Source organism: Arabidopsis lyrata (genome assembly GCF_000004255.2).
Source record: "Arabidopsis lyrata subsp. lyrata unplaced genomic scaffold ARALYscaffold_4, whole genome shotgun sequence".
Classification (NCBI taxonomy): Eukaryota; Viridiplantae; Streptophyta; class Magnoliopsida; order Brassicales; family Brassicaceae; genus Arabidopsis; species Arabidopsis lyrata.
The window spans coordinates 19,028,170-19,040,815 of NW_003302552.1; the positions used below are offsets into that span (position 1 = coordinate 19,028,170).

General features: G+C 34.1%; 2 protein-coding genes across 3 annotated transcripts in view; both read right to left on the minus strand.

Annotated features, from left to right (window-relative positions):
• Positions 1–1,251, minus strand: part of LOC9317702 — a 2,274-nt gene extending 1,023 nt beyond the window's left edge. The window contains exons 1-2 of the mRNA XM_021028705.1: positions 556–1,251; positions 1–417 (exon numbers count right to left, since the gene is read on the minus strand). The exon at positions 1–417 is cut by the window's left edge and continues 1,023 nt beyond it. Coding sequence (XP_020884364.1) covers positions 1–417; positions 556–1,114 — 976 coding nt within the window. The 5' untranslated portion in view covers positions 1,115–1,251. The remainder of the gene's footprint in view (positions 418–555) is intronic.
• Positions 1,252–6,794: 5,543 nt separating this feature from the next.
• LOC9317703 (patatin-like protein 6) lies at positions 6,795–9,115 on the minus strand. 2 transcript variants are annotated; one of them, XM_021028898.1, is made up of 3 exons: positions 7,389–8,963; positions 6,930–7,240; positions 6,795–6,892 (listed from the first exon to the last, which is right to left on the minus strand). In XM_021028898.1, exons 1-2 carry the CDS (start codon positions 8,565–8,567, stop codon positions 6,932–6,934), a joined length of 1,488 nt encoding a protein of 495 aa, XP_020884557.1. In that variant the 5' UTR covers positions 8,568–8,963; the 3' UTR covers positions 6,795–6,892; positions 6,930–6,931. The 2 variants fall into 2 exon arrangements, with proteins under 2 accessions (XP_020884557.1, XP_002881637.1); XM_002881591.2 differs by having other exon boundaries at positions 6,801–7,240; positions 7,389–9,115.
• Positions 9,116–12,646: the final 3,531 nt, after the last annotated feature.

Below are 12,646 nucleotides of genomic sequence, written 5' to 3' on the forward strand. Positions count from 1 at the left end.
GATCAAACACAGTCCTCCAACACGACGCTGTTTTAACCTTCTCCTCTTCCTCCTTTGTCTCTTCATCATCATCTTTGAACTCTGATGAATCTAACTTGGGTTTCTCAGTTACGACATTGATGGGTGCTGGATCGTTTAAGGCGACTTGTTTCTCCCTCCAAAGCTTCTTCTCTTCCAAGATGACGACTATGATGGGCAAAAGAAGCAAGACGATCACCACTGCGGCGCTACCTCCAAACTCGCTTTGTGTAAAGCCCGAGAGTTTGTTGATGATGATGACCACCATGAGAAACGTCGCAAGCCCGAGAGATATGTAGAGGAAGTTATAGAACACCTTTAGTTCGTTTGTCTGTCTCTTCACTTTCATTATTCTTATCGTTCTCAAAAACGCAAACGAGACTATTGCAGGTAACCAACCTACAAATACAATCACTCATACAATTAGTGGGTTTCAATTCAAAATTTGCTCTGTTTTTGCTCTGTTTTGCTCTGTTTTACTCTGTTTCATGTCATTAACCATATAAGCTCATCAATAATTTAATAAATTGTGCTTACCAATCATCAAGATGAGCTCTTTTGTGTCTTCACCATAAAAGGCACGGTAGAGCTGTGTAATAATGGCGCCACTAAGACCAACATAGCCCTTGAGAATCCCCAAGACAACCCCACGTGACTCCGGGAAGTTCTTAACGCACGTGACGAGAGATCCGGTATTAGCGAACGACTGGGAGTTGGCTCCAACGCAGATATAGAGACACATGTGCCAAACTTGAGGTTTCGAGATCCGTTCCGTGACGGCGAGCCAAATCATGAAGTATCCAAAGAAGTTAAGGATGCCTCCGATCAAGAGGATGAACCAAGGTGGAGTCACCTCATTGAGTAGACCCGCGAGAACTCCAACGTTGGCTCCGAGATCTTTGAAGAAACTGAGGAGATTAAGAGTGGTTTGGTCGTAGCCTAAGGTTTTCTTGATATCGCCTGAGTAGATACCGAACATGTAAGTGGCTCCAGCGGTAGACATGATTAAGAGACTTCCAAAGAACATGAACCATCTTCCGGTTAGGATTTGGATGGTTAAGCTCTTCATTGAGCCACCGGGACTTGCAGCCACCATTTTTTGGTTTTAGGAGAGAAGTGTGTGTGTCGAGAGGGATGCTTTTTGGTTGTGTTCTTGGTGGAATATATTAGCCACGAAGTGTGTGTGAGAGAAGAGAGGTGGAAGAGAGAGGAGGTGGAGGGCGAAGACCGTTGACATTGACTTGGAGAGTGATTAGGAGAGGAAGGCTGGCATTGGAAGCTATCCTTCATCCTATATTATATAATAATATCAAAATATTATGTTGATTTAATTGTCCCTATATTAAAAGAAAAAAGTGACAACAAAAAAGAAAAAATTAATAAATTCAACCCAAGAAGGCAAGAATGGATGATTTTTCCATTTTTCCTTTTTTTCATAGAAACAAGAAGTAGAAAAAATTGAAAAGATTTTGACTATTACATTTATGGTAGCTATCTAGTATTAGATAGTTCTTCAAAAATAAAGATAAGATAGATATTCATAAAGACTGCCCATATTAAGTGGGTGGGTGGACTAAGGTAGAACTTAGAAGGAATCCGTAGTGTGAATGGGTAGGGGTGTCAAAATGGGTTAATACCCATGGATTATCCGAACCTTAACATTCTCACTATTTAAAACATTAAATAGTTTTAAAACATTTTCACTATCCAACTAGCGTCTAACGATTTTTTTAACATGGATTAAAGCTATAAGAATAATGACGTCTGATTCGCTGTATCTATACAATATGAGAAAGATGTCACCTACAAATGCAGTTACATGATCAATAATGTTCTATAGAATATCTAGGTGTAAAAGACAGATGTGAACACCGATTGATGAGTGGGTTTCAGTATTAACATACACATTTGAATTATGTATGAAAATTTAATATAATAAATGTACCTATAATTGGCAAGTGTTCAATTATTTTGGACTAACATTCATATTGCAAAATTAGAGTGTGCCTTTGTATCAATAAACATAGTAAATTGAAGTAAAGTGATCGTTAACAGAAAAGGCATAGGCAACAAAAAATTAGGTGTAGAAGTTCGAATCACATTGAATGCAAATTAAGTTATTGAAAATGAGTTTTCGAGGACACTATTTTTTAAGAAATAATGTAACATTCGATTTTTTTTTGTTTTCCAATCTCTAGTACGTTTAAATAGGGTCCTACATCTAAAAACATAATAATTTTTTTTTTTCAAAAAAAAAAAACATAATAGTTTTGATTTTCTTAATAACATATCCATTTTTTGTTACAAACACACAAAAAAAAAACAGTATATATATATATTTTTAGTTTACGTATATAGTTTTGCATATAATTTTTGATAGAAACAAAAAAAAAATCTCTCTAAATATAAAAGTATTATTTAACTTATAATTTTTCAAGTTTCAAAAAAAAAAAACGCCAATAAACAGTCAAATTCTATACGAAGTAATACTTTTCTATGATAATAACATTGTCTCAAAATTAAAATCTATAGTAGTTGAGAATTGATATCGGCGTTAGTTGTTGTCCACAACTTGATCAACGTGTGAAATGAATCATCAAAAAGATTTTCAGATATTACGTTTCTCTTAATTTGACTCTCTTTTTTCAACATCTTATTTTGACTTTTCATGAACAGTTTTTCTATGCAATGCTCTATGTATATAGTCATATAGAATGAAAGAGTACGTTTATCTTTTTCGACGAAAGAATAAATTAAAGCGACAAAAAAAAGAATCACAGAATAAGCATGATTTTTTTTTGGACAAACACAAAATTAGTATGTTAAGACATTTCTTTCCTCCTTATTCATTCATTATATTTAGGTGCATTTAATCTTAATAAGGAGGTTAACAAAAGTCATGACGACAAAAAAAAAACAAAAAAAAATGTCGAAAAGTTACATTATTCATTCACTCTGCCCATAATATCAATTCTTTCTGAACGGTCAACATGAAGTTCAGTTTGGATTTTGGAGGTTTTGGGGCTTTGGTTTAGAAAAATTGTTACTTATGTTATTTATGTACAACATAATCTTCTATGGATTAGTTTTTACAGTTTGTTTTCGAATGAGCTTATATTTTTGATTAGATATAGCTTTAAAATTTAGTGTTTAAATCCAACTAAATATTTTTATTCATAGTCTGACGCAGTTTCGAAATCTTGATTATTCGAATCCAATAGGTTAAATTTACCCGAAATATCATCCCTTTTTTTTTTTTTGAAACCACTTGTTACATTATTCATTCACTCAAATACCTGAAAAGTCAAAAGAAAACAAAATATTTTCAAAATGCAATAGAAGTTCAAATGGTTTTTTAACTGGTAAAACATCAAGTAAATAACTGGATTGATAAATTTAATATATGGTTTTCAGAAAATTTAGTAAGGCTTTTTTATATACATTTCAAGTACTTTTAATTTTATCTTAATTGTCTAACCTCTATAACAATGTATTTCATTAATTATTTTTGATTAAAATCAAAAGAAATAAATTGAAGATATATATGTCAAAGTTGAAAAAATGATACACCAACTAACTCGAATAAGATCCTTTTCGAATTATGGACGTACCGGTCGAACTAGACTAATCACATCACATTAAAAATTAATGATAGACTTAGTCTTTATTTCTATTTTTATCAAACACGAAACTCGTTAATTATATAATATTATACCATCACGATTTAAACAACTAAGATTGAAGGACTTAATCCCTTAAAAAATACTACATCTTCTCCCTTAAATAATACTAAGTATAATTAGTCAGCAAAAAGGCAGGAACATAACATCTTCTCCATGACTACATCTGATGTCATATGAATGAATTACTAACTGATTGGTTTTTTTTTTTTGGACAAATACTAACTGATTGGTCTGATCACTTATTCTTACTTGATCGCGATTTTGAGTATAATACATTTAATTTGCTTTCGTTGAATAGTCGGTCCAATGTATTGTATTTTTTTTCTTAAATGGTCAGGGCCTACGGGCTCGGATCAATGTATACGTATTCGATAACCTTATTTCTCTATCGATAATTAATTGTCTTTCGTTCGTATACCACATATAAAAATTGAAGACGTACAATATGAAAGTTCTATAATAAAGGCTTAAATATGACGACAGAAAATGATAATCAGAGATTTATATATGAACTATATGAGGTACATTTGAGGCCTCTCCCTTGAACAACACATGAATATGTTGACTTTTGAACCTGGATGTATTGACTTTTTTTAGGTTATGTTTTTTGTTGCTTCATAGAAAATTCATTCTCCATCGATCCTTTAGTCGTTGCATTTACACCCTATCATCCTTAGGGTAGATCAATTTTTGTTCCTACATTTTTTTTTGTCCATTTTGCATATAAAGCTAAGCATTAGTAGATTCTCTTTCGTCTTTGCAATGTTTTCTTGATGCTTTTGCATAGATTGTATATTCAGTATGTTGCATTATTCATTATTTACAGTTTTGGTTTTCGCATTTATATCCAAGCAGTTTTCGTGATAGTTTGTATTAGTCTTGGATTAGCAGCAGAATTGGTAATCTTGGGTTCTCTATTGATAGTAGTGGTTTTTACATGTGGTTATAGACCAAACATATTTTTAAGCTCTATATCACATATTCACATATAGTTTTAAGCTGGATCAAACTGTTCTCAACTCTTTAGAATATGGACCAACTACGAAATTTCAGAACATCGTGTATGCAGTAAATTCATAGCCGTGTGGGCTTCACATTATCATATAGTCGTTCGGATACGAGCACACGCAAACATTTCCCATAACAGATTGACATTGGTGACCTTTAAGCTAAATGTATTGATGTTTTTTGGTTCTGTGATTTTTTTTTTGCTTCATTAGATAACTCATTCATCCTCAATCCTTCAGCCACTGCACCCTATCATCCTTAGGGTCGGTAAACAATTCTATTCCTAACATTTCCATATAATTTTTGTATACAAATTGTTTAATTATTTGACGTTTTTTTATGCTTACTTATCTAATTTGCAACATTAATCATATGCATCTTTGGTTGTCACATGTATTTTCAAGAAATGTTTGTGAAAGCTCATGGATTTTCCAACTCCAAACCAATTTAGAGTGAATCGATTATCTCATATCTTTTATATATTAGCAGGGCAATTGAGCATCGCCAGGTGAGTCAATTGTTTTTGACTCCCATAATTCTAGATATATTTTATTTACAAAATAGTTCTCTAATTTTATTTTTTTTCTTTTGTAAATAGACCCCTAACTTTAGAAACTACTATAAAACTTTTAAAAAAATTTTAGGCCTCCAAAATTTCATAACCGGTCATGCATATTAGAAATCTCTTTTTATTTTCGATATGTACTTCCTAAAACAACTTCTCCAAATGATGGTTCTTTCTGCCTCGAAGCGAATCTTTTCCAAAGATTGGCAACATATCTTACTTGAGTCAACGATATGAGTTTTGATACAATGTCAATTTTTATGAGCTTTCCAACTCAAAATCAACAAAGAGTCAATAAATTAACCCATGTACGTACGTTGTGTATTATTGCATGATGTTGGTTCAGCTTTGTGTTTGGGAATTAGGTATCATGTGTCCAAAGAATTCTACCTCATTAACATCCACACCTATTGTATATTGTGAATATTAAAAAAAACATGATCCAAAACTCTACTAAAGTTATGGTGTTTCTTTCCTTTTATCTTGTCTTGTACATACCATTTAGTTTCCCACTTACTTTCAGATAGACCCATATAAAATTCAACTGTGAGAGGATTTAATAGATTTGTTGAAAGATTCACATACATCTTTTTCTTTAAATCATCTGACGTTTGTGGAATCATAATTGACAATATGGATAAGTATACCCATTTTGTCAACAAAGCACGTAGCTAGTTTTCTTTTTCTTTACCTGTTACAACATCTTTCACTCATAGAAAAATCTAGTATTTTGAGTGATTTACTATTAACGACAGACGAATTAAACCATCGATTCCAAAACTTTGAGTCTACAATCTACGGTCTTTTGTTTACTCTAAATTATAGCTGTAAAATTCTGCTAACTCTACAATTTTACACTGAGAATTTCTCCATGCACACGCACAAGGACGACGACTATACAATTTTTTTTTGTTGGCCTTCCAACTCTTCTAATTTGTAACCATAAAATAATTATTATAAGATTAAAACATATGAGCTGATTATGATAATAATATGGTTGTGTACCACTACCCGAAATCAAATTGTATAATAAATGTTGTTGAAAAATATATATTTAGAATCAAGAAAGTGACTTTTATTGGAGCGCCAATGAATATGATTTCATAACAGCCTTCTTGATACGTTCTATTCATTACGGTCCCAAGTTCACATCTTTGAACTTACGTTAAATCAAATCATTACATAAAGAGATTTGGTCTCATTACACATCTTTTCCTTTTTAGAAAATTCCAAATAAAGAATATGCTTTTGAATATGAAAAACTGGTATCAACAAATTAATTCATTAATGTATTACAATTTTGAAATGCATCATGATGTTTTGCAAAATCAGTGACTCTGTAACCAACCAACAGAGACTTAAGAGGTTCTAAAAAGTAAGTTGGCAACTATCTTCTTGTTTAAGAGATATGTAAATCTTTATGAGCTAAGGTAATTAGGCTAAATTTGATTTTGTTGATTAGCCTTGACGCTCTCAGCTGATTATCATATATGCATTCCAAAGTTTTGTTAACGAAGCTCTTTTTGAGTCAATGGAAAATAACAAATTAGTAAAACCAAAATAACACATATCTTTAAGATTAATAAAAGCCTATTTCGAAGATAATGTTTGCTTTCTTCTCCGAACTTAAACACAAATCTATACAATATAAAAATCTTCAAAACATACAATCAATATCCTTGAAAATGGTCTGTTGATCGACTCTTCTGTCGCCGGATTGCTTGAACGCTACTGTGGGAGCGATTCTGCAACTCCTCCTCTGGTGTTCGAGCACGAGTTCACCTGCTAACCAATCCAGCTTCTCATAATTGCTTTCTTCATTGATTTTTTTACCACCAAACAGAACAGACTCTGCGTTCTTTTGCCTCAGCATCTCCTCTGCTACTCCCACAAGCATATTCACATTACTTGGACTCGCATCTGTGTCTATGTTTGGTTTGCACGGACCAAAGCTTGATCCATTCGCCTATAAAACCACCCAAACAAAAGTTCTGGTATCAATATCAAGATTCAGCTTCACATAACTAGTCTACCATTCCGCGATTCTGCAGCTTAAAACATACAAAACCACGGAATGACATAATGATGAACTAATAAACCACATAAGCATTTACCTGAATACGGACGTAGTTACTCCTCCTACACTGACCAAACGCCATGGAAACAGCCTGATCCACAGTATCAGCCGCTCCATCAGCAGAAATCCGAACCGCAGGCCGAGCCCAATGCTTAGCCTTCCACTTCAGAACCTTATCACAATCATACTTAACATCAACCAACTGTCCCGTACCAAGTGACAACACAAGCAAATCCTCAACACCTCTAACAAACGGAAACTCTTGCTTATTATGCAACACATGAGTAATCGCTGCAGCCGTAGGATTACTCATAGCTAAACCACCATCAACCGCCACACACCGCGTCTTACCATCAACTGATCTCATCTCCACCGGCTCAAACACTCCTGGCTCAGCCCACGTAGCTCTACAAACCTCCCACAGCTTAAAATCATAACCGTCCGTTTCCAACGCATCAGCACGTGAGAACAAGAACGGTGCAGAGCTCGTAAGGTCGTAACAAGGGATCAAAACCGGTTTAAGCGTATCCTTAAGCGTAAGCTCCTCAAACGACTCCTTCATCGCTTTCTCAAGCTTCGAACCCGACCCACCCGAACCACCAGACCCGGTTTTCATAACCCGGTTTAGTATCCCCGGTGGTGATTTGTTGTAAAAGCTTTTACCTTTCTTAGCTAAAAACCGCCACGTGTCCTCCGCTTTGAAGATCGGACGGTTACCATCACTCGACGCGAAAAGCATCGCCGTGAAAATCCCACCGATACCGGAACCGGAAGCTACGTCGAAGTAATCAGCGATTCGGGCATTCGGGTCACCCGATTTTGATTTCAGAGCATGTTCTAAATACGCCAAAGCTTTTCCAGGTATAATCCCTCTCATTCCACCACTATCGATACTCAAAACACAAACTTTACCTCTCTGGTTCTTAATTGAACCCGGAACGACGCCGTTTAAACAATCCACCATCGCCGGTGATGCTGTTTCTTGCTCCGGACTCGGGTCTCTGCTCCTTGATTCCATAAGCTTCGGGTCATCATCATACCCGAAAAGAAACTTGCTTTCAAGAATCGAGAATATCTCGTAGCTAAGCTTATCCGTCTCTATGCTTGGTTCTTGCATATCCGCCACCGTCACTCCACCGTCACCGCCGTTACTCTGTTTGATTAAATGCTTAAAAGCTCCGATAGAATCAATCGCTTTGTTGTGTACTCTTTGCATCGTAACCCAAACAACAAAAACCAAAAAAAGAGTATTTAAATCAAATCTTTAAACCCTTCTCTAGGCATTATCGCCAAGACAAGACAAAAACCTAATCTTATTTATAATCTGTCATAAGAACACGAGAAACAAAAAGAGAGTAGGAGAAGTCTTATTCGCAAACGATGCTTTTGTTCTTGTTTCTTCTCTCTTTATTTTCCCTCCTTAAATCACTCGAAATTTTCAAAAAGGAAAAAAATTCAAGAGGAAAAGGAGAATGATTTGTATTTAAATCGGTCTTGAGAAGACAAAAAGAGTGAATTTTTATTATTATTCGGACAGTATCAATAAAGAGAGATGAAGAAGAAGGAGCAAGAACAGAGAACTGCAAAGGATCTTCTTTTATAGTGTCTTTTTATCTCACGCGTGACTTTTGTTGCTTAGTAATAAGGAATGAAGCAATAAATAGTACGGGACCAGCAGTTACAAATCTTTTAAGTTTCTGACAATAATTAGAGGAAAATGTTTTATGGAACTGCCAAATATTCCAAGGAATTTGATAATTTTGAAATGTATTTTGCTCAAAAGTCATTTCTTAATCATGTGTTAAGGTGGGATAATGTGGTTGTTACATATAAATAAAAGAGTAATAATACATATCTTTTTTGTATTTCTATGGATTATATATGATTGATTAGAAGAATGCATTTCTATAGTTTCTATTTTCCCAGAATAAATTAAGAGACCAATAATGTATGTATCATGTATGTATTGAGACTCTCCCATAGCCACATGAACGGAACAAATGCACCTCTTAAAAATTAAAAATTCATAAAACAATTTGAGGCGATTAGTTAAACACTCTCTCTCTTTCGAAAACTTAAGTCCCCGATACATTTCTAAACTTTTCATTTAGTAACTAGTACTTTCAAAATATTTGATACAATCTTACATCTGAATTGACATAATTTTAGTATATATAAGTTATGTTATTTTCAGAGTCGGTATGTAATAATATTTGGTGACAATTATAGCCTTTAAGGTTGTTATGTGATTTTCAAGGCCGTTTATAATCTTCGGGGTTGGGTTGTGATTTTAGGCTTGGATTGAGATTTTCTTTTGTTATGGATGTTAATATCATTTAAAAATGAAAAGTTTGGCTTTTTATAGAGTAAGAATCTATAGGTTTAAATCCTTGGCAAAATAAAAACAAGGAGACAAAAGATTTGGAAGTCACATAGTGTGAATTCATGTTAACCAGAGCTGCATGAGGTTGCGGTATCGCTTGTGTTGCGATGATTTCATTGCGTATCTTTCTATCGATGAGCTTGAAGATAGTGGTAGCTGGGATCCAGACTTGGTTGTGCACAACATTATTCCTCTACTTCAAGATTAATATGGTAAAATGATAAAGTAAATGAAAAACGAAATATGGTTGCATGAAAACATATCAATTAAGTCATTCAGTCCTTGCCAACGTCTAGTGTCTTACTTAAGTAACATTTATGAAAGCCAATGAGATATAAATAAAATTGCTGCTCTTTTTCTATATTGTGGTCGTTGGAATTTCTTATATATAACATATTGCATTTATTATGTAGGTCTAAATTCGGATGATGATACAATAATAATGTTAACTCAAACCATCATACCACATACAATATCAAACCAAAACTTAAATTTGCGGCCATCACCCGGAGTTTTCGGAACTTTAATGATTAAAAATAATATGTTTGGTGGTAATTGACTCTTGTCTCAACAATAATCAAATGACGAAATGATTCACGTGTGTTGATTATAGTTGACTATATAGAGGAATCTGTGAGAGTCCAAATCAAACAGATGCAAGCGTTTAATCATTTTTTTCCCTCTTTTTGTTTTTTTTTGCAACAAGCATCAGTAACCGATGAATTGTTATACTATCTTCCAAACAATATAGTAAACGTTAAGTATATTATTGTAGATTTGATCATCAGTTAGCCAACAATCTGAAACATAGTTACGAATAATTGGATTTGGTTCGAACAAGCAAGTGACCAGTGGAGTAATAAAGTTGGTGGTATGGGCACCGACGGGGGAGAGGTCCACGTCACTGTTGGTCCCGTAATCTTCGCTTCTTTTTTTTTTTTTTTGTCTTACACAAATATGAATAGTTGATGTTATAAAAGAAGAAGAAAGGTTTTTGAATCTTTTGATTTTTTTTCTTCTTTTTTGTTCCGTTTTTGTCGCTGCGCGTGGAGCCCTTCGACTACATTTATGATCTTTTTGCCAAACAAATATGGGATCTTCTTTATTTTAAGCATAATATAAGACTGTGGTTTACTTTGCCCGTGATTTTGGGTTTGTTACTTAACTTAGTTGAGTAAGAAATTTTGTCTATCCGTATTTAACTTGTTCAAAACGGCTATTTCGAGATTTCATATACACGTTAACAAATTGTCTACTTGCTTGTTATTTGTCCCATTCCATTACGTGAGATTATATATCGAATGGGATCGTGGTATGAGATAAGGAAGGGGGTACTCGTGATTTACCTAATCTTGGAATCACTTTCTTAAACTTTTGTAGCACAACATTGGCGGCGTTAGTGGATTATTTGTGAGTATTTTGCGGATTTCTTTTGTTTAGTCGTCTCTGCATGTAGCTAGTATAACTTTTATTTTGTTAGATTAGTATAAAATAGTAAAAAAAAATAACTATCTAAGTAATTAAAAAAGAAAACGAAAAACGGATAAGCCATAATATCTTAAAAATGTAAAACGAGTAAAGGATAATCCAAATCATAACTTGTTTTCTAGACACAAAATTACAGATATCTAATTTTATGTTAATCGTTACTTGTTTTAACGACATTTACTTATTTTTAAATTGATATGGAGAAGAAGGGGGAACACAAGAAGACAAATATACAAATATTTATTCGCATCCCCACTTTATATTATTGGCCTTATTCTTCTTCTCTCTGCTTTTCTTTTATAACCATTATTTATCTATGTTTGTTTGCCAACTCTACATCAGCATCTGTTTTTTGTTGGCTTCTCGTTTAGTGGTAACTATACCACCATTTAATCACCTATTACGGGCTTTGAATGGAAAAATGAATCAAACAATACGTATCAAACTATTAAGCGGATCATGTGGATCAAGGAGGAACTAAAATCACTAGATTATCAAATCTTTTCTATCTAAACGTTTTTTTAATAACACCTAAACATTTTTTTTTGGCAAACTTTTTACATGGATTATATAATTTTACATGAATCCTTCTGGATTTCTGTTGGCTTGCGTGGGGCAATGATTTTTGTTCGTTGGATTGAGCTTCCAGCTTCTCAAATCATCACGTTTGGCTTCCACAGATCAGAACAAAGGAAACCCTAGTCGGAGGATTAAGAAGTCGACTGACAAGGAAGATGGGGTGAGGTCTGAGTATGTCGTGATTGCTTGGTATGGGATACGACATCGTAGAGCCTTCAGTCGGGGACTTGAGCATTCAGAAGTTCTATGATGGATCGTGTGGGTCGCCTGATTGGAGACGGGATTGGAGTCCGAAAGCTTCCAATTCTCGTTTTCCGATTTCAGGGGAACCGCCACAAAGTTGTCGGACTTGCTTTCGCCAGTTTGATGTTCAGTTTCTGCTTTAGGTCTTTCAACAGAGCAAGATCTATTTACCTTGTTGGGTCTGGTCTCTGAATTCTCATGTTTGTAACTGATTTTTTTTGTAAGTCTATTGCTTTAGCCTATTGGGTAGCTCAACTTAATTAATATATGAGTTTTTTAAAAACAAAAAATAAAAAAAAATTCTGCATTGATATAACAAGACCAAGAGTCAAGTTGGGTATTATTATGACTCTTAGGTAAAAGTAAACCGATCCCGACCAGAATCGACAACTCTGAAACCGAAAAGAAGTAACATACCCTGGTGGAGAGATAAGAAAAAAAAATGATGGAACCATAAAACGCCAACACCAGTATTAAGACATGAATACCACTATTATCCATAAAGCTTTTGGCCATTGACCGATTTATCTTTCACGGTACTCATGTAATATCCAATTTAAAGTATGAATGAAATACTATTTTTTTCACCTTTTTATGTTTTT

Excerpts from the sequence above, each read along its gene's own strand:
- LOC9317703 (XM_021028898.1), bottom strand. The coding sequence starts at position 8,567 with ATGCAAAGAGTACACAACAAAGCGATTGATTCTATCGGAGCTTTTAAG. Across the intron at positions 7,241-7,388 it reads GTAACTACGTCCGTATTCAG|GCGAATGGATCAAGCTTTGG; the intron begins GTAAATGCTTAT and ends GTGGTTTTATAG.